The 21782-nt window shown below is 35.3% G+C and overlaps 2 protein-coding genes and 1 long non-coding RNA gene across 6 annotated transcripts; 1 reads left to right on the plus strand and 2 right to left on the minus strand.

Moving 5' to 3' along the window:
• Positions 1 to 245: 245 nt before the first annotated feature.
• On the plus strand, positions 246 to 15086 carry LOC109170125 (probable serine/threonine-protein kinase At1g54610). 2 transcript variants are annotated; one of them, XM_019319094.1, is made up of 7 exons: positions 246 to 1178; positions 1290 to 1574; positions 1673 to 1990; positions 2063 to 2281; positions 2379 to 2473; positions 2832 to 2926; positions 15076 to 15086. In XM_019319094.1, exons 1-6 carry the CDS (start codon positions 747 to 749, stop codon positions 2917 to 2919), a joined length of 1437 nt encoding a protein of 478 aa, XP_019174639.1. In that variant the 5' UTR covers positions 246 to 746; the 3' UTR covers positions 2920 to 2926; positions 15076 to 15086. The 2 variants fall into 2 exon arrangements, with proteins under 2 accessions (XP_019174639.1, XP_019174638.1); XM_019319093.1 differs by lacking the exon at positions 15076 to 15086 and adding an exon at positions 2984 to 3596 and having other exon boundaries at positions 2832 to 2907.
• On the minus strand, positions 2171 to 2895 carry LOC109170130. The gene is made up of 3 exons (XR_002052356.1): positions 2807 to 2895; positions 2332 to 2428; positions 2171 to 2255 (listed from the first exon to the last, which is right to left on the minus strand). It is a non-coding gene; the product is annotated as an uncharacterized LOC109170130 (long non-coding RNA).
• Positions 9783 to 17206, minus strand: LOC109170124 (pyrophosphate-energized membrane proton pump 3). 3 transcript variants are annotated; one of them, XM_019319091.1, is made up of 16 exons: positions 16903 to 17201; positions 16753 to 16769; positions 15758 to 16093; positions 15207 to 15410; positions 14696 to 14847; positions 14463 to 14610; positions 14252 to 14384; positions 13959 to 14131; positions 13242 to 13362; positions 12464 to 12651; positions 11820 to 12257; positions 11521 to 11685; positions 11245 to 11400; positions 11021 to 11132; positions 10462 to 10681; positions 9783 to 10309 (listed from the first exon to the last, which is right to left on the minus strand). In XM_019319091.1, exons 3-16 carry the CDS (start codon positions 15842 to 15844, stop codon positions 10210 to 10212), a joined length of 2397 nt encoding a protein of 798 aa, XP_019174636.1. In that variant the 5' UTR covers positions 15845 to 16093; positions 16753 to 16769; positions 16903 to 17201; the 3' UTR covers positions 9783 to 10209. The 3 variants fall into 3 exon arrangements, with proteins under 3 accessions (XP_019174636.1, XP_019174635.1, XP_019174637.1); XM_019319090.1 differs by lacking the exon at positions 16753 to 16769 and having other exon boundaries at positions 16903 to 17206; XM_019319092.1 differs by lacking the exons at positions 15758 to 16093; positions 16753 to 16769.
• Between the last annotated feature and the right edge of the window lie 4576 nt (positions 17207 to 21782).

Raw genomic sequence — 21782 nt, forward strand, 5'->3', positions numbered from 1 at the left:
TAATCTGAGTCTGTTATATCCCAAGTTTTGTTACAGTAAAAGATAATAACTTTAATAATTTCCATGATGCAAGAATAACACTTTCTGCAACCTATGCAGGCCTGTAATCATATGCCATCATATTGCTGTCACTATAACCTTAGTAAAATTTGTCAACAATCATTGAGCTTGCCAATAAGATAGCTGGCATATAATCAATAAAAGTTAAGATTAATCAATTTGCTGTTAAATTTGACTTTCAAGCAGTAGAAAGGACATTCAGTTTGTGACAAAAATGCCAACTTTTTTTTATCCAGAATTTGATCTGCTGATAAAGACAGGTGAAGAAGAATGTGGGGATTTTTCTGACACTGAAATGTATGAAATTCATGGGATCTGTCAAAAAAGCTCATTAATAAAATGTTCAAACCTGTAACTCATGATGAAGGGTGGAGCTAAAAACTAAAGAGGTGATCAAGTATCAGAAGAAGAATATGCAGTTTTTTGTTCCTAAAAGCCGGCCGGCCTGCCGTCTTCCTTTGTCAGCCTCTTACCAATTCTTTGTGTCCCCTAACACTTTAGCCTGCAGTTTGAAGTCATTGCTTTCTTTAGTCCACATGTCTGCTTTTTCTTTTCTTTCTTCTTGCTCTTGATTAAAAGAAAAAAGTTGTATTGGTCCTTTCTGAACTGTCAGAATTTAATCATTAAGACTCCTGTTATTCAAGAACTTGGATCATTGGAAAATAGGGGCACTTCTTGGACAAGCTATGGGGTGTGTTCAAGCCAAGCCTTCAAAGACTTCATCACCACCTCAAGGCTTGGAGAAACTGAAGCTGCAGAACGGATATGCGACTGCCAGGAGATCAACTGGACAGAGGCATTTCAGCGAGGAATTAAGGGGGGCTGGCCCTTCGAGGCCCGAGCCAAGGACTAGGATTGTCGATAATTATGTCAGCAGCCGAAGGAGCAGCGCTGGAAGCAGAGGTGCGGGTGGAGAAAGGAAGTTGGTCGGGGTTGGGGTTGAGGTTGAGGGAGAGAACCCGAAGAATGGGAGCATTGGTGTAGCAAACTCGAGGCCAATTGCTAGGGAAGAAGAGCTAGTCGACGGGTGGCCAAAATGGCTAGTTGATAATATTCCCAGAGAGGTTCTTGCAGGTTTGGTTCCAAAAAGTGCAGATTCTTTTGACAAAATAGACAAGGTTTGTTTAATTGTTTGTGCTTCTTTCTCTATTTTTTCCTTCTTATCAAGTATATATGGTTTAGGCGTTTCTTGAACTTGGACTTTGATACAAGAGCGTTGGAATTTTTAGATAGGTTCCGGGACTTATAGCAATGTGTATAAAGCTCGAGATAGGAGGACAGGAAAGATCGTGGCTCTAAAGAAAGTTCGGTTTGACACATCAGAACCTGAAAGCATAAAATTTATGGCGCGAGAGATCTTGATACTACAGAAACTGGATCATCCCAATATCATAAAGCTCGAAGGGCTGGCCACTTCAAGAATGCAGTTTAGTCTCTACCTTGTGTTTGAATATGCGCAGTGCGATTTATCCAGCATTATATCTCGACCCGATGGGAGGCTAACTGAACCACAGGTTAGAAACAAACACCAATCCTTGTTTCCAGATATCAATTGGATTTTCATTTAGGATTCTGAAAGCTATCGTTTTGTTTCGTGCATGGAGCCATTCAGGTGAAATGTTACATGTTTCAGCTGCTATGTGGGCTGCAGCATTGCCACGAGAGGGGCATTCTGCACCGAGACATCAAGGGATCCAATCTACTGATTGATAAAGACGGGATGCTAAAAATTGCAGATTTCGGGCTAGCAAACTTCTTTAATCCTGCAAAACCCCGCCCTCTTACCAACCGAGTTGTGACACTGTGGTATAGAGCCCCCGAACTGCTGCTTGGTGCTACTGAATATGGAGCGGGCATTGATCTCTGGAGTGCAGGCTGCCTAATGGCTGAAATGTTCGCTGGGAGGCCTATTATGCCCGGCAGGACAGAGGTAACTTAGAATGTTTTGTCTCACATGTTTGGTCGGTCTTTGCATTCCTCGCTGAAAGAATCGAATCTGCAGGTTGAGCAACTCCACAAGATTTTCAAGCTATGTGGCACGCCTTCAAATGATTACTGGGCAACAAGGATTTTGACAACCTTCAGGCCACCATATGCCTACAAGTCTAACATGACAGATGCTTTCAGACACTTCCCCGCTTCTTCTTTGGGCCTTCTCTGTGTTCTTCTCGCCCTCGATCCAGCACATCGTGGCACTGCAGCTTCCGCTCTCAAAAATCAGGCAAGCGTTTATATATATACACACACACTTATACAATCATGCATATATACCCTTTCCTACTTTTGAATCATCCAGTAAAGTAACATTATGGTTGCAGTTTTTTCACACAAGCCCCTTAGCGTGTGACCTTTCAGAGTTACCAGTAATCTGCAAAGAACATCCAGAGGCAGAGTTTAAGTATGAGAGAAGAAGGTTAGTCATACAGAATATCAATTAATAAAAGGCAACTTATGGAAATAAACTTATGTGTTTTTAGTGTTGAGCATATAACCATTAAAGTGCAATCCAACTATCAGCTTAAGCTTTTAGTTGAGATGGAGCACATGCTTCAATTTGGTATCAGAGCCAACACATGCAGCGACTACGGTCCACGTGTTGCTTGGAACCCACCGCACACGTGAGGGGGCATGTTGAGCATATAACTATTAATGTGCAATCCAACTATCAGCTTAAGCTTTTAATTGAGATGGAGCACATGCTTCAATTTCTAGTAACCGAAATTTGGATTTACAACGAGGACTTAACAGATGTCTGTCTGATGTTGTTGCAGGCAGAAGGCGTCTCGGCAGAGGTCTCAATCCCAAAAGGAGCGCAGCTCGAAAGGAGATTCTGGCGGTTCCAACGAGGTACAACATTAAACAATCAGTCACCCTATGAAAAAACACTACATTAAATATACTAAGATTTGGTTTCTGGTTCCAGGAGGCTGCAGGTGGTAAGTATACAGATTCAACAGTGTTCACCCAGGAACCTGGAAGCTCCAGTACCACAACAAGCACATCATCGAATTCTAAACCGACATGGAAGGACGACAGGCCTCCTCCGCCTATACCTTCACCTGTCATGAAAAACCGCAGAAGCTCCCCGAGAAGTGGAGCCCACCCTAACGCTGCCAAGAACATCAAGAATCGCCCCCCAATCCCGAATGGTAAAAACACGACACACATGTACCGAGGTAACCACTCGTACAGGTTGAGTCATGTGCAGAGGTCTGTCTCAACCAGAGAATTCAGGAATATGGATCACAAAAACCTGCTTAGCTCATATGCTCTTGAGGACTAAACAGCATTTCGACAGTGTCATAATCTTGTTGCCTGATTGCTTGATTCTTGTTCACATATATTGCTTTATTTTGTAGCATTATATTCTTACTGATGGAATAGAAACATATTCTTAGTGGATGCCACGCCACGGAGATCGAAAATCTTACCAATGACTTCACACTTTATTGCTTTCCTGGTGTACCAAAAAGAACGATAAAAAATAGTAAAATACTATCGATACAGACATGCAGTCGTGTGATTTGCACTACGAATCATCGATGTTTAGTGCGAGTATATTGTGTTATATTTTCTTCCTTTGATTATAATCAAGCTGGAATATAGAACATCACAAGCAATGGTTACAAGAACAAAACAACAGCTAATGCAACATCCTTTTCTGAACCAGCTTTATTAGTTCAAGAAGTATAAATATTGGTCATCATGTAATGATTTTCTTGATGCAATAATATATCCGATTGAAGAAGAATATGATTCTTTTCTTATCTACCAAAGAAGATAATTATTTATTTTGTGACAAAAATGTTCTCAAACCTACAAAGATAATTATTTATTTTAAGACACATTATGAAAAAGTAATGAAATTTGAATGATTAGAGTGGTGTAATGAGATGGGAGTGATCCATCACTCTAACTGGACCCTTAATTACCTTTTCAAGATGAAATTAGAGTGATTCATCACTTTAACTATACCTTTACTTGTTTGGGTGAAAATTTTAAATGCATTAATAATTTATACTTTAGTTAAAGATCGATCTCAATATTCACTATTTTACACTGACTTTAATTAATATATGTGAAGATTAGTTAAGTGTGATGCTAACAAATTCAATCAACATTTACTATTCATTCACAATTCAAGATGTTAACGAAGATCCGAACCAAATCTACTTGAATGATAAGATTGATTATTGTATCTTACAATTCATTGGGAACAAAATTAAAAGAGTTGAAACACAAATTAAACCACTCAAAATGATCATCATCAGTAGATATATCCAAACACCCCTATGAGGTAAAATTCACCGACGCAGTCTCTCGTTTCATACGATCATCAAAAACAAAAACAATATACGATGAGGATCGAAGGGAATGAAACCTTAGCTTAATTAGGAAAAAAAGAAGAAGATCGAGAAGAAAAACATTACATTTATATATATAGAGAGAGAGAGAGAGATTAAGGGTGACTAGCTAGAGGCCATAACGAATATCGTTGAGTTTGGTCTTGATCCACTTGAAGCTTTCTCTAACAGTGGACTTAACTTTACCTTCAGTAGTGAAGGTGTTATAAGACGCAATTCTCTTCTTCCTCTTCATCTCGGGATGGTTGGAGGGGGCGAAGCCGTCTCCTTTGGTGCTGGGGCCGTTGAAATTGTAGGTGTTAGAGCGGTCTTGGAACCCAAAGTCGGCGGAGTATTGTGGGAATGATCTGCTCTTCTCCATACACTTTACTCGATCGATCTCCAACCTTCTTCTACCTACCGCGCTAGCTCTTCTCTTGGACTACTATGTACTATGTAGCTAGCGTGTGGACGTTTGGTTTTCAATATTTCCCGGCCTGCCCTGCTGCTTTATATAACCATCAAAAGTTTACCAATGTTTAATCGAGTTGACAAGATTTTAAGGGTCAAGAATCGGTTTTGGCCGGCCAAAATAATTTTGAATGTTTTCTTTATTGTTGTGGTAGGAAAAATTCCTAGGTAATGAACTGTGTCTGTATATATAATATATTCTAGACAAAAAAAGATGAAGATAAGTTGTGATTTCCTAATTAAAGTTATAAACAATCACATTAAATTGAGTAGTTGAGAAATTATTACCTGTAACAGAGGTATGTGAAAGTTGGGCGATTCCACCTTTTGTCATAAGAAGCTATTACCCATAGCAGAGGTGTGTGAATGTAATCTCCTTGCATCTATCTCTCAACTGTTAAGAGATGATGAATTAGGTGTTTTTTGGTTAGAGCTGTCAAAACGAATAGAAGGAGCGGGCGGGAGGACAAAAAAACCCGCTCTTTGACGGGCCTAGGTTTTGCTGGCCCGCGGGCTAGGGGCCCCCGCCACCCAACCTTTACTCTGTGTGCGTATGTGTGTCTTTTTTTTTTTGTTCTAAGTTTTTAGTTTGTTGCTTTGTTAAGTGTTACTATTTGTACATAATAAAAAAATAATTAAAATAACTTGTTATATGAGAAAATGGTCAAATAAGCCCTTAAGCTTTACCTGAAAAGTCAATTAGTCCCTAAATTTTAAAAAAGTGCAATTATAACCTTTAACATGTTATATTGAAGCAATGAAGTCTAAAAATTGGTAAATGACTTGCTATTACAAGTCATTAGAGTTCCAACATAAATTTTATCCATCTCCGACGATGGCCTAACCGTCACCAATCGCCATCTACCAGAGAAGGAAGGCAACCAACTGGTCTCCTTCCTAAGCGGAGTGACTAATTAGGTTCATCTTCTCTGGTAGACAGCGGCCGGTAACGACCGCCATGGATAAAATTGATGTTGGAACTTTAATGGATAGATGTTTTGTGCCTGGGCGCACATTACTCTGTGCGTCGTGGTGCACGATATAAATTTTTGGGTAGGTGTGGGTGGGTGTGCACGATATATGCATAACTCAATATATATGTACAACAAATTAAACATCATTCTTTTCTCACGTCTAATCTCTAGTCCCTGGCCCATGCTTATCTAATCAAATACAATTTGTCTAATATATATCAAGGTACATTTTCTCTACTTTTTTCATTCTTCTTCCAAACTTTTTTCATTCTTTTATTTACTTCTCCGCCACCATCCATTTTAATCATAAAATATCTAAACTTTTGCATAGGTATAACATTAAAGTAGTATTTTTTAAAAAATCGAAATGATGGAATTCACACTTTATTTATAATAATTTATACATTAATTATAAATTATATATTTCCTTATCAACAATGTTTTTTTTTTTAATTTTTTTTTTTTTTTAAATCAAGCTCATCCTACTACCCAGACATCCATTACAAGTTCATCTTTAAACTTGTACAAAAGATCAATCACAATATAACACTTACATTTACTAACATAGTTGTACAAAATATGAAATACAAATTATAAACTTCTTGTTTAAATAAACGACCCGGAAACTAAATTAAAATATTACATCATAATCCTACGAGTTTCTATTCGTCCTTAACCTAGAGTCTTAGTGGAAGAGGTAAATAGAAGAACATGACTCAATGATTTACATGTTTGTTCTCTAAAAATATGTGAACAGGTACCCACGTAACAGTATATATGACCTAGATATAGCAGGGTCATCCATAACGGTCGAACTCGGCTTACACCTTGATTATCATACTATCCATTCTTTTTTAAATTAGTCAACTAATAAAATTATGTGGCGAGGGACAAGAAAACTAAATAATGAAGTAGATAGGCATCTTGAGATTTATTTGGATTTATATGCAATGCAATGAATTGAATGGGGGGTGTTAGGAAGGAATAGACAAGTGAAGAGAAATGTGTACATAAGTAAGAATAATGATGGGAAGTAGTGGGTGAGGGGCATGTGGTGATGTTGGAAAGTGAGAGAGGGCACGCCGGGAAGGGGGAATTATGAGAGCCACTGGGTAGTGGTGGTGGGGACTTACTCATACTATACTGTGTGGAATCAACATGGTTGGCGTGGTGGTTTAACACCTCGTCCCTTAAGCATGAGAATTGGGGGTTCGATTCCTACCCATGTGAATGGAGCAAACCATTTGAGCAGTCCCTTACCACTTAGTGTGTTGATAGTCTGGAAGGATACCTTTGGGTAACCAAAAAGAAAAATATTATATTGTGTGGAGATGCCACTGGCCATAGTCTTTTGGCTATCAGCTGGAGGGATACTTTTGAAAAAAAAAAAAAAAAATACTATACTGTGTGGAGATGCCACTGGCCACTGGGACGGCTCAAATCTATGGTTCACATGGTGGAAGAGCTTGTGCCATCTAAAGTGGGGGCCAAACTTTCCATTTCTATTGTGTTCTGTTCTCAAAAAGGATCATTTCATGTCTTCTCATCTCTACTACCATCCATTTTCACACCTCATTTAATTTAATTTTCCCTTTTCTTTTGGTTGGGGGAACAGCACGCTGCTTTCAGTTATCTCCAATACTATACATTTTGTTGGGCTTGAATTGACATTCAATCAACATTTGATGCTGAAATCTTATCGAATTACATGTTATGGACGAATTTTATTCTGCGTATGAATTGAAAGCATACCTATACCGGTGCATTTTTTTGCTAGAACATCCTCAAAAACTTCAAGTTGTCATTTCTTTGCAGGTGTTTGGTTTAGATTTAATTTATATTATTGTTACATTCTGTTACTCTCCTACAATCCTACCCCCTAATGGAAAATACACATAACATATCTTATTGTACTTTAGCGTCTCTTACTGAAGAGAGAAATTAAGTGATATTTTAGTCAAGTGACTGAAATTTTTTTTATTTTTCTACTGTTTTTTGTTGACATGATAAAACTCAGGACATCAAAATCTTTTAGTATATATACACGCATTATTTGTCAAGCCACATGCTATTATTTGTTTGGTATAAAGTGGCTTTATATTGGTGTGTAAAGCTTGATTTAAGGACAGAAAGGAGCGCCTAAACTAGACTAAACATCATTTGAATGCATATATATGATCATGTTGTATTTTTATCTGTTCCAAAAGATTGATTATATTATTGTCACCTTTTTCCACTATTCCAGCAACAAATAATTATTTAAAGTCAAAAAGGCAAAATAGAAAAGTTCTCAATTTGTAGGCGTTACGTTAGAAATTAGGGTAGCTATAGATGTTTGTGCATCACTGTTTTACTGTTAAATCCGGCAACATGAAGTCCCTAATAAGCATCAAGAGATGGGGGGATGCACGAGATGAATATATGCAAATAAGTTTCACATAAAATGTACTCTGTAATACATTTATTAAAAATATTGTACTCCGTATTATGTTATAACATGTTATGATGCATACACTTAAACTTACATCATTAATTATAAAATTACACTTAAACTTAAATTTCACCCGGGAAAAAAAAAATTGAACTTAAAAAAATAGTACTGTGCTCCATATGCTCACACGCCCCCTCACGTGTACGGTGGATTCCAACCAACACACGTAATAGTCGTTTATGAGTGGCGTTGAGATTCGAACCCATGACCTTTGGTCTGGCTCTGATACCAAATTGAAGCATGTGCTCCATCTCAACTAAAAGCCTAAGTTGATAATTGGATACACATTAATGGATATATGCTCACACTGTCATGATTTAAAACTTAATTATATGCATAATAAACTATATCAAGTGAACTAAAAGCATAATGATATTCAAAATGTAATATATCATACATGTATAGTATAAGTTATAGTTAATTATAATGACATAAAACAAGTTGTGTCAATTAAACATAAAGTATAACATCATGTTTATATAATATTACAACCATTCACCATGGTCCGGGTATCATCTTTGATTATATTCTTGAGTGAACCCATTCATATCTCTATTGTTTTGGTGGAGAGAAGGAAAATATAAAGAGGTATTTGGTAAATAGATGTTAGCCGATTGAGTTAGTGGATTTGACTATTTAATAACATTAGTTGATTGTAGAAAAATGTTTGATAAATTAGTTGTTAGTTGATAACTGATTACATACAAAATGACTTTCTCAAAAAGTTTATCTAAAAAGCTACTTTGAGTAGCTTTTCGAATTTTAGTGTTTTGGAGCAATGCTGTTACAAAAGCTAATTAATTCACTAATATTGATTGTTTAACGAAGTCAAACAGCTAATAATGATCAAACAAGCCAAAATTCGTTGATAGGCCAACTATTTTACCAAACATGGCCAAAATAGAAAGCGTAAAAATATCTCTTGTTTATAAAACAAGTAAAAAGGTAGGAGTGACATGAGGACTAACGTATATATAAAATTTAAGACAAAACTCATGAATGAATATTGAACTAAAATACCAACCATCATTAAGAAATTAAATTTACAAATCGTTACTAATCAAAATATTTGACATTTGCCTCAAAAATAAAATTGACATTCTTTGCTTAATATGTGTATCAGTGTATGACATTCAAGTTTCACAAACAAAATTATATTTTTTGTTCACGCTCTTTATCAAAATAAAAAAAAAAAAAAAAATCACTATTTAACTAAAAAAACTGTAATTTTCTTCCCTAAAACATGACAGTCAAACAATTTTATAGTGTTTGCGCCCATCCGCGCGCCACTTTATTTTGTGGTTCGTGAAATACGGAGTATACTGTAGTCTAAAGAGTATATCCATATGAACTAGTTACGGAGTACAAATTAGCCCCCCACCTCAAATGGCATACACATACTATCTGTAAACAAACATAAAATGCAATACAAACACACAAAACTAAGGCAAAGAGAATTAACTTTCAATATTTTCATTCATGGAATTGATGCTAAAAGTGTACAACTGTCAGCCGAATCTTATAAAATAGTATAGTAAAAGAAAGTATGGGTAAAATCTCATCAACCCTATTGCTGCAACTGTCTATTAATCTCCGACTTAAGTCGTAGAAGCCTGACCAAAAAATTTCCTGGAATGTCATGAAACCTTCATAACAATCCACTGAAACCACAGAGATCAGGCCGCTGTACATGGTGCAACTACTCAAAAGCTCAGAAGGAAAAGCCAATAAGCTGGAGAAAATTGGTATTAACTGCTTTCATTAGAGCAGGCCTCAATTACGTCAAAGATGTCCTGTTCATATTCAATGTACACAAAGTTCCCAACAACATCAATCTGTACTCTTGAAGATATTCTATTGTAAGTTACCCTCACAGAAATATAGGAGCCATGACCAGAGTGATTGTTGCAAGCATTTTGATGAGTACATGCAGTGAAGGTCCGGCAGTGTCCTTGAAAGGGTCTCCAACACTGAGAAGAAGTTAAGAATCCAATACCTTAGAAGTCAGAATGATAATAATACTACTTCTATTACAGAGTTCCATAAGAGGAAGTTACAGCACATGCTGCTATGTTTGGAATCAAAATAACACACATAGAGATATAACGTAGAAGAAACTCACGTATCACCAGTAATTGCTGCTTTGTGGCAGTCACTCCCTTTGCCTCCAAGAGCACCTGTTTCTATGTACTTCTTTGCATTATCCCAGGCTCCACCAGCAGTGTTCAGGAAAAGAGCCATGAGAATACCAGAAACTGTTGCAAACATCAACATTGCAGCCACAACTTTTGCACCAAGCAGGGGCTGCCCTGTGTAGTACCCCAATATGCGGAATACAAAACCTGAACAGTACCCCATAGAGGAAACAAAATTTGTTAAAATTTATAGGTCCAAGGTACAATTAAAGTTTTGAACACTTTGACCAATCAAATGACTTCCAAGTACCCCATAGAGGAAATAGAAGTTGTAAATATCTATAGATACAAGAAACAATTGAACACTTAGACCAATTAAATGTCTCCAATACCTCATAAAGATGCATTATCACCCATTAAAATCAAGTGCTTCATACTATTCATGAATTAAATAAATAAAGGAAAGCAACATTGTACAACATCATCTGCATTCAACAATTAGGAAGGAACAAAATGGGAAAAAACAACTAAAACCTAAGAACTCACCAATAACTGTAGGTGATATAATAGCCAAGGCTCCAGGTTTTATCATCTCCCTTAGAGATGCAGAAGCAACAATAGATACACATCGACCATAATCTGGTTTCTCTTTGTAGTCCTTCACCAAGCAAAGAAGCGGAAGAGAAACAAAAAATCATCATACAATGCATGCAATACCAAACATTAACAGTACAAGATTAGACAATATTTCAATGTTGAAGAATACAAACCATTATTCCTGGCCTCTCAATAAATTGTCTTCTGACTTCATTTACAACTTCTTGAGCGGTCCGACCTACTGCTGAACAAGCCCATGCACTGAATAGAAAAATAAGCATAGATCCCAATAATCCACCAACAAACACTTCAGGGATGGCTATATCAACCTGCATATTCAATATTCAATTATTGAGCACCAAATATATATCACATAGAGATTAAAGATATACAGAAACACGGGAGACACCAGTAGAGAAGCTTGTAAAAATTTTAGCACAATAACCTACTTGCTTGAAAGGTACATTAGAAAGTGCAGCAACCTCATCCATATAAGCACTGAAAAGAAGAAAAGATGCCAAGGCTGCAGATCCAATAGCAAATCCTTTGGTTGTTGCTTTAGTAGTGTTGCCAACCGCATCAAGAACATCAGTAATCTCACGAACACTTTCTGGCTGCAAGGGATATTGTCAATGATGCTAGTCAATTCAGTAGATAGTGCATTTGTGTTTTTTTTTTTTAATAATAATACTGGTAATAATAAAAAGAATCTAAACATCTTTCATCAAGTCAGATTTTGAGGCATTACCTGTTGACTCATCTCAACTATTCCACCAGCATTATCGGCTATTGGACCAAACATGTCCATGGTAAGAACATATGCTGCTGTACTTAACATTCCCATAGTTGCTACAGCTGTCCCAAACAAACCACCAGTTGGGTTTCCAGTATCATCCACCAGTCCTGATGTACGACCCAGCCAGAAAGCTGAGACAATAGATACACTAATGACAAGGACTGGTAGAGCTGTAGATTCCAGACCCAAACTAACACCAGCAATTATGTTAGTTCCATGCCCAGTGGAACTAGCAAGAGCCAAGGTGCGCACAGGTTCATGTTTATAGTCAGTATAGTACTTAGTGATCCAAACAAAGATATATGCTGTTATAATTCCAACCAAACCACAAAGGGCAAAATTCAACCAAGCAGAAGGTGCTTGTTCTGTGTACAACAACCACCGAGTGGACTGCAAAGTAAATTAGCCATCATCAGATAAGAGTACCTACATGGAGTTCAGGGATTAGTCAGTTGTGGGCTACTGGGCTAAGCAAGCCCGTTTCTAGGCACTAAGCTCCAGTTCCACCACTTCCCCATCCCCTCATCTATACCCAATAAAATATAATACAGCAAAAATAACAGTATGTGAGGTCGAAAGAGCGAATGTGTAATTACCAAGCCAAATGTCAAAACAGCTAAAACAACGGTAACTGAATATCCCTTTTGAAGAATTTCCATAGGATCCTCTGTAGCACCAATTACTCCAGACTCACGTTTGGTCCGAATCGAAAATATTCCAAAAGATGAGATAATCAGATCAAATGAGTGAACAACAAGAGGAAACAGAATGAATCCAGATGGATCTGCATGTCAAAGTGAACAGAGAATATTTGATAAGTTACCATTGCATTAAACCTCGGAATTAAGAGTAATGTCATAACAAACCTCTAACAAAATATAAGCAGAAGATGCATATCAAATATGTATGTAGTCACAAGATAAAAACAAAGGACTTCAACCATAAATGAAAGAAAGAAAAAAAGGAACCAATACACATCGTAAAGTTGAAATGTGTGTGTATATATTCGAGCAAAAAAAAAATATGTTGACTATGTAATCATCTACTCCACCTTGTGAAAAAATAACCTCTCCAAAAAAGAAATATTAATGACTTGTTTTGTCTTTGCCTCATCCATTCACATTCAGCTTAAGTTCTATTTCTACAGAGCAAGCATACCAAAGATTTTTATTACACATTAGGGGTACATAAAACATTGCCTCCTTGCACATTGAAAAGTCTAGTTTCAATTAAGTGTGTAATACATGGATCAGCCTGACAATCGATTCAAGAAAGCAAATATGTAATCAATCAGGCAATCAGAAGTACAGAAATAGAGATTTCAATGGTTGCAATAAATCCAGAGATGTACCCCATTTATAGCTGAATTCTCACCTTCAATTTTACAGCGTTGTGCCATAGTTCCACCAAGTATCATTGCACTGATAATTTCTGCCGCAATACTTTCAAAAAGATCAGCACCCCTAGCAGCACAATCACCAACATTGTCTCCAACCTTCAATATAGAAATTATAGAATTAGCCATGAATGTATAACAAAATCACATACGTGAGACACAGGCATTGCTACAAAATTAGATCAAATGAGTTTAAATTAAGCAGAATCACTTTCCTAGGATTTCATTCATTTATTTATGCAGTGTATATGTAGCAACAAATAACATAAAACTACACATTTGATTGTAACAGACCATTAACCGTTTTGCTAAGGCAGACTATAAAATAAAGTTTTTAGAATTTATGTTTAATGCAAATTTATCTTCAGACCCTAATAAAGCCCCAGACAACCAGGGATATTCCATGCCACCACTCACTCAGAGATCAACTAATTTGGTGGATAAAAACCATACAGCTATCGACGATAAAGTATTTGGCACATGCTTAGAAATAGACAGGCGGACATCTTCAATAAACAAAAACTGATAAGTGAATCTTAAATTGCACTGGAATGACAGAGCACATCATGTACAAATCAGAAAACCCCAGAAAACTGAAGCTTCAGCACAAATGTACTAGCATAAGTAAAATAAAAAATAAAAAATAAAAAATCTACTATCACAGGTTTAAAAAAAAAAAATCAAAAGTTTTGTACCAAATCAGCAATCACAGCAGGGTTACGAGGATCATCTTCAGGAATTCCCTGTTCTACTTTTCCAACAAGGTCAGCACCAACATCAGCAGCTTTTGTATATATTCCACCACCCAACTGAGCAAAAAGGGCAACGAATGAAGCTCCAAAACCATACCCAACAAGAAGTAAAGGCACTGCACACCAACAAATTTAGAATTCAACATGAAAATGTTAGTAGAATTAATACCACCTAAAGAAGGAAAGTGCAAAACTTATAGTCAGGAAACAAATCAGAAAAGTAGATATTAACTTACAATCCACTGACTTCATTCTACCAGGGGAATCCACCCCTAGCCACACATAAAAACTTGCATAAAGGATAGCAACACCCATTACAGCCATACCAACAACTACCAAGGCTGAAAACCCACCAGCACGAACAGCTACCTACATAAAGAAGGTCAAGTAAGATTAACCATCTTACTGTTATTCTAGTTGATGTAACATTTAGAAGTGGAAAAAAACCTGCAATGCCTCTCTTGCTGAACGCCTTGCTGCACTGGAGACTCGAACATTTGCACGTACAGACACCCACATGCCAACATAACCAGCAATGCCAGAGCACAATGCCCCAAAAAGAAAGGCAATAACAGTAATATATGCAGATGTTGACCTGCTTCAGGGCACAACTGTTACTATACCATACTAAATATATAACATGCAACGAAGTTATTATTCAGAATTGAATCCAACCTTACCTGCCTATACCAGAAGCTTCTTGTTGAGGAGTTGTCGTTCGAAATAGATATATGCCAAGGATAGCCAATCCTAGCAATAATGCCATCTTTGAAATAGTTCCATACTGAGTCCTAAAGAAGCCTTCAGCTCCATCACGTATTGCATCTGATATCTGGAAGACTAAATGATGAGTTCAAGACCACTGAGAATCTATCAACTTAAATAAACTAGTACTTCACTAGAACTGAAGTTTACTCAAATTTTCAATGCCAGATTGAGAAATACCAATTTGATTCATAACATATATTTAAAAAGAAAAATATTAGTCCAATTCCAAATAACTATTATCAGGTCCATGTTATATACTCTATTTCATGCACAAGAAAAAATCGTAATCTAGAAGTTCATGATGACATTGCCTAATACATTCAGTTAGTGATAATTAATAACCCAATAGTTTATTCATCAAAAAAAAACACATCATAAACTATGAAAGCACCACCAAAAGATCAGAACATATCATAAAACTACCTGGGACATCTCTGGAGGTCCCTCGTCCTTTAAAAGCACCCACTTAGTGAGATAAATTGACAAGAAGAAACTGGCAATGCAAACCGAGAACACAAATACAATGATTGGGGAGGTGCTTGCACCAACGTAAAAGATGGCTCCAGCGCACAAGAGCAGAAGCACTAAAAGGACCCGAACATTTATCCTCATTAGAGCACGAAATAACTGCATAAAAGAACAGATTCAGCACTTGAGTCAAAGAAAACAAGCCATAATGAGATCAGGACAGGGAGTCCATAAAAGGAAAATTTTTCTCTAACGGTTATATGAAAGTTAAAGTGCTAAGGATCTCTTCTTTTTTTTTTGGGGTGTAATATTTGTGTAAATAATGACGTTAACAAATAAGAAGCAACTGCCTCCCTCCTATACAAAATAAATAAGGTTAAAGTCTTTCTCCAGAAATAAGCCAACAGAATAGATTAGATGAAACAAGATGAAGATACAGTTGGGGAAATTATTAAGTCTGTATAGAAAAATGGGAAAATGACATGTAGTAGAAACACCAGACTTACCAATGGTGCATGTGATTTGTTGCGCATATTTGGAAATGTTCTAGGCCTCTCTTGGTAAGGGCCTAATCCTTCAATATCATCATCCATTGGAACAGTATGGAAGGAATTCACCCTTTGTGCCACAGGAAAAGGGTTGAACTCACCGCTTTTGGGTAAGTCACCCCCTGAACCTGGTCGCTGTATTTTGATCTTTCTTTGTTGCTAATACGGTCGAGGCAACCTTAAGATCTAAGATGTCTGCTTTCCTAATTGTTGTGGCTCAGATAAATTTTTAACTATTGATCTAAAGGACTGGAGAGGTCTGTGGAACTTAATACTCTTTAGTCAATCAAGTTTCTGAAAATAAACCCCAAAAAACGGTGTCAAATGAGTTCAGAATGACAAAAACAAAATCAAGGTTGGGTGAAGAAGGGTCAACAGTCACAATAAAACCACATAAAAAGAAAGAAATAGCATAACAGAGAAGACTATTCATTTAGGGTACATGAGAGTTGTAAGGGTCCAATGAGAGTGGTGCAATTGGAGTAGTCAAACCATTCCAATCTGACCACCATGGCTCCAACCGCTCCAACCCATCGCTTTCCCAAAGGAAAACTTATATGATTCCCTGCCGGGTATTACTAGACTTGTAATCATACAGTGTCGAGAAAAAAAAAAAAAAATGTTCTACAGAAAGCAGGCATACCAGACATTTGAGCTGACTAGAGCAAATTATATATGTGGCAGAGCATATAGGTAAAACAAAAGCAGGCACAGTTGTCTAGATTGCATAAGATGTTGCATTAACAGCGAGCGCCCAAATAAATTAAAAAGAAAAAAATCTACCAATCATGATGCTCAATTACCAAGATAATCTATTAAAAACAAAGCACTTCTAAATGAAGCCGAAAAATACACCGGTTTCAACTACAACTGACACTGAATATAGATAGATTACTGATCACAAAATGAAGAAAGTAGGGAACCTAGCAGGAAATTCAGATCAAAGTAATCACCATTATACTCTTCCAATCTGAAATATGAGTAGCAGTTGCAGCTTAGATGCCAGGAATTTACAAAAAATAAATAAATAAATAAATACAAATGATCCAAATCAGGAAATGAGTGAAAGGTAATGATCATATATCAAAGAATGAGGGAAGTACCTTGAGAACAGCATTGAACGCAGGGATCCGGAGGAGTTGAAATACGGAACAAGATGAGATTGCAGTCGGAAATCGAAATCCTCACTGGGCGATCCGATCGGCGAAGAGCTTTTGAACCGCAAAACTGTGCATAGAGAAAGTGAGAGATCAACCGAGAGGAGAGATATATAATAGAGAGGCAATTGTGAGCGTGGACGGGGGCGGGAGACGGTGGGCGAGAGGAGGAGGATGAGAGGGGTTTGGTGCTTTCCGGGATGCGAATCAGAGAAGAAAGTGAAGGTTTGCAACGCGGGGTCAGGTGAGGGGCAGAAAATTATTTTTAGGCAGCAGTGCGTCTTCTGACTTATTTGGTCTACCCAATCCCTTTAGTCCACGTGTACCATCTTACGTGTTTACTGTGCCATGTCACTACAGCGGCAACTCACCAACTGTTCTATTTCTCGGCTTTTCTCTGATTTTTCCCATCTTCGATACTGTTTTGCTTCCGTTACGCATTCTCCTCTGAGCATTATAGTTACACCAATACTATTCTAGTATTATGCTTAAAATTTAAAAACAACAAAGATTAATTTCTGGCTTGAAAAACGTTGGTACTCCATTTTGGCAAATTATATCGCATAATCGATTGTGCACTATGCAGCAAAATGACGTCGTTTTGTTTAATGAAAAGAAACGACATCCGTAACAGAAACGGCATCTGTTTTCTGCCGTTCCGCACCCTTTCGCAAAAAGTAACTCTGTTATTCAATTTCATATGAAGGTACTATGAGTTTAATATGGACTTTAAGAAGAAATTTATTCATGGCCATAAACTTTAAACATTATTAGTTAGATACAGATCTAACAATTCTGGGAATCCAGTCTTCTAGATCTGTAAATAAGAACCACATAACGATTCTTTAGTTTAAATTGGTGTATTAAGCTTATATATATATATATATATATATATATATATATATATATATATATATATATAATTTTAAAGTTGTGTAAATAAAATCCAGACAATATTCGAAATGTATTTACCTAAGCCATTGGCTACAAAATTGACTTGAACACAAAGTTTAAACTTAACAGCTTCAAATCTGCTCCGGCGAACTATTTTCTATGTTAATGCATTTAGTATCTTTACATAAAACTTTTTAATATACTTCAACATTCAATATCTTTACAAAATATTCTCTAGGTTAATATTAAAGTAATCTTACTTAACATTGTATAAGTTTTATCCGTGCATCGCACGGGACAATTACTAGTAATATTAATAATAACATACAAAGGGCAAATATGTCATTTCTTTCATTTTCCCTTTTCATTGTATGGATGAATTCATTGAATTGCAATTCATAGGGGGGGCACATATGAATTGCAATTCAATGAATTGGGGGAATTGGAATTCCAATTCCCTCCAACCAAACAATGTAGTTTATCATTTCATTGAATTGCAATTCAATGTTAATGCAATTCATGCCAACCAAACACCCCATTGAATTGCAATTCAACAAAAGGAGAGAATTGCAATTCCCTCCAACCAAACAATGTAATTGAGACATCCACTGAATTGCAATTCAACTACAGCTAAATTACAGTAAACCAAACGCCCTGTCAGTATTTGAATTGTGAACATCTAGATTATAAAATGTGTTTTTAAGTTTTGAGAATTTGTGAATACAATACATGGTCATTACAAATTGTAAATTTTTAAAAGATAAATTATGAACATTTAATCTATAAATTGTGTATCTTTGAACTTAGGTCCACCTTACAAGATGAACCCTGATCCACGGAATAATTTGCCTCCATTTTGGGAACAAATAGGTGTTACTCCGTAGAACTTAAAGGAGATTGGACTGCAGGTTTAATATTGGGATAGGGTTCATTAATTCGATAATTAAGAATTAAGTATAGTATAAATTTTGTAATAGGTGTGGTATTGAGTTAGATATTAAATTAAAGTTAGCGTTGACTTCTTCTTCTTTTTTTTTTTTTTTTTTTTTTTTTTTAAATCTACACAATTGCAATGGACTGTACCTTTGTTTATTGAATTTAATGGCCAAACTGCACAAGTCCAATAAATAATATGGATCTAATTGAAGGACAAATTTATCTAAATGGTTAAGTCAATTTTTTAACCTAATCAATGAGCCCTCTATTGGGTCCTAACATATGCCTTTGGTCATTATAATTAGGGTTAAATTTGCTAATTACTAATATTGTTCATATGTGGGAGAAGAATACACGGGTGGAAAGTAAAAAATTTTACGGTGAAAAGATTGAATCCTATTAACACGGTAACACCATGGCCTAGCGCCAACACTAATATAATGTACATACCATTATTCAAATGGGAGGGCGTTGGGGCATTTTAACTATGTTATATCTACTATATCTACTATATCTACTATCTACTATACTAATAAGAGCCCAAGAGAGTTAGGCCTATAATGGTTAGAAAAAATGGCGGTCAAATTTTTTAATCAAATGAATGGCTCAGATTGATCAGATTTTAATTTTTCCTTGAGATTTTCTAATTTATCCTTAATGAATATGATTATCCGTTAACTTTTCCGTTAAATATTATCTTTCCGTTAGTTTCTGTTAGTTCACCGTTAACTTACTCATTGATTTTAATAAGAAAGGTCTCAGGTTCGAACCCCATCCCAATCAAATTAAAGTTGGCATAATTAGTACTCTATTTTACTCTTATTAAATTAATTAATAATTTAATAGCTACACCAAAAAATAATACATATGCATTTCTTCAATTTAAAATTATGTGTGTACAATGTCTTTATTCAAAAAAAAAAATTATTCATTATCAATAAATAAATTAAATAAGAGAAATAATTTCATTAGTTATATTGTTTTTATTTTTCTCCAATGTAAAAATTCTTTACATTCAAATTAATCAATTAATTATATTCACTACATTGTCTATTATCGTTTTTATGCACTATTTTTTAATTAAATATCAAAATTATAATACAAAATAATGCTATATATTTATTTATCAAGTATTTTATTAATACCATGAAAAAAGTAAAAATTAAAAAAACATAATTAATAAAGCCAGTCATATTAACTACTTGAGGGATTTGTTGACAAAGAGAGTATTCAAATCACACAACAAATTGAAGTGAGAACTACATCGCAATGTCCTTGTTTGATAATCAGCAGTTAGCGGATTTGACCAGCGAATTATATCAACGGTTGGTAAAAAGATATTTGAAAAAATTAGCCGTTTAGATTAACATGTAAAATAACCTAAAGGTATACATATACTTCATAATAATAATAATAATAATAATAATAATAATAATAATAATAATAATAATAATAATAATAATAATTATTATTATTATTATTATTATTATTATTATTATTATTATTATAAAAATAAAAATAAAAAGTATAATTAAGCCAATCATATTAACTATTTAGGGGATTTATTGACAAAAAGAGTATTCAGATCACACAACAAATTGAATTGGGAAACTATCTCGCAATGTCCTTGTTTGGCAGTCAGCACGTTAGCTCTTCAATATTATGATATATTTAATATTTTATGCCCTAATTTTTATTTGTTCTCCCTTATTTCCCATATTTGGTTTCAACCATACCCACACAATTATTTTATTGACAATTATAATCAATCTTGACTATATTATCTTGCATTTGTAAACTTAGAATTACCTATTTAAATATGCAAATTTAACATTCAATTATCTATGCATGAACAATTCCAATATAATCTTGCATTGATATATTTTATAGTGTACTTATTTAAAAAAAAAAAACATTGAGCATTATCTCAATTGCGCAATGCGCATAAAAAAACTAGTGCTTTATATAATGGCCCAATCATCGTATAAACACACATAAACTGGTTTATAATTCGAATACAATCATAGTTTGAGTATTCTCATTACATTATTTTTGTTATATGTTGAGCTAATTGCATGTATTGTTTTTTAATGGCTTTCAATGAATCAACCTCAGTATAAAATTAGATTGAAGTAATAGTAAAGCGAGGGAAATAATATAGGCAAATTAATAATAGTATCCAAACCCAATAATAAGTTAAGACTTAACAATAGGTCAAAGCCCAAAAATCACACTTGCTAGACACTATGTCACGGCAAATTATATCGTGCACCACGGTGCATAATCGATTATACACCGCGCGTTAAAACGATGTTGTTTTATTTAATGAAAAGAAACGTCATATATTTCGCGTCGTTCTGTGCCATTTTATAAAAAGTAATTCTGTTATTCAGTTTCATTTTGTATACACTGTAGTTTCATTTGATATAACTACAGTTTCATTCGATTTTATGACACCCAAATATGTGAAAATATTATTTAATTTTATTTTATATACATCATAGTTTCATTAAAACACAACTACATGGTCATTTCGATATAACTACAGCTTCATTGCACAATATACACTAAAAAATGTGAAATGTTATTCATTTTCATTTTATATACTCCGCAATTTCATTTCAACACACCTCAATTTCAGTTGATAATATAAAAATAATACGTGATGCAGTGTCAATTTAGATATACTATAGTTTCATTTCAACACAACTACAGTTTCACTTCAATTGAATTGCAGTTTCAGTTGATAATATATAAAATAATACGTGAGGCAGTATCAATTTAAATACATTGTAGTGTCGGTTGATAATTAATACACCAAATATGCGCGCTCCATTAACTGTAACGGCTCGCAGTTTCTTTACTTAAAAAAACGACGCCGTTTTGACCGCGGTCTACGATATAACAACTGATATGTCACTATGTGTAATGACTAGACAATGGAGAGAAAGATGAACGCTTTTTGTAAGAAGTCTAAAGAAGAAGACGTTTGAAAA

The sequence above is a fragment of the Ipomoea nil genome, unplaced genomic scaffold (genome assembly GCF_001879475.1).
Source record: "Ipomoea nil cultivar Tokyo-kokei standard unplaced genomic scaffold, Asagao_1.1 scaffold3321, whole genome shotgun sequence".
In the NCBI taxonomy this organism is placed as follows: domain Eukaryota; kingdom Viridiplantae; phylum Streptophyta; class Magnoliopsida; order Solanales; family Convolvulaceae; genus Ipomoea; species Ipomoea nil.

Bases quoted from the DNA above. Each gene is read 5' to 3' on its own strand.
- LOC109170125 (XM_019319093.1), top strand. From the start codon at position 747: ATGGGGTGTGTTCAAGCCAAGCCTTCAAAGACTTCATCACCACCTCAA. The intron at 1,991-2,062 runs GTAACTTAGAAT...TCGAATCTGCAG, and splicing joins TTATGCCCGGCAGGACAGAG to GTTGAGCAACTCCACAAGAT. The intron at 2,908-2,983 runs GTACAACATTAA...TTCTGGTTCCAG, and splicing joins ATTCTGGCGGTTCCAACGAG to GAGGCTGCAGGTGGTAAGTA.
- LOC109170124 (XM_019319090.1), bottom strand. From the start codon at position 15,844: ATGGATGATGATATTGAAGGATTAGGCCCTTACCAAGAGAGGCCTAGA. The intron at 14,848-15,206 runs GTAGTTTTATGA...TTAGTCTTCCAG, and splicing joins GACCTCCAGAGATGTCCCAG to ATATCAGATGCAATACGTGA. The intron at 14,385-14,462 runs GTTTTTTTCCAC...TTCTTTATGTAG, and splicing joins CAGCAAGAGAGGCATTGCAG to GTAGCTGTTCGTGCTGGTGG.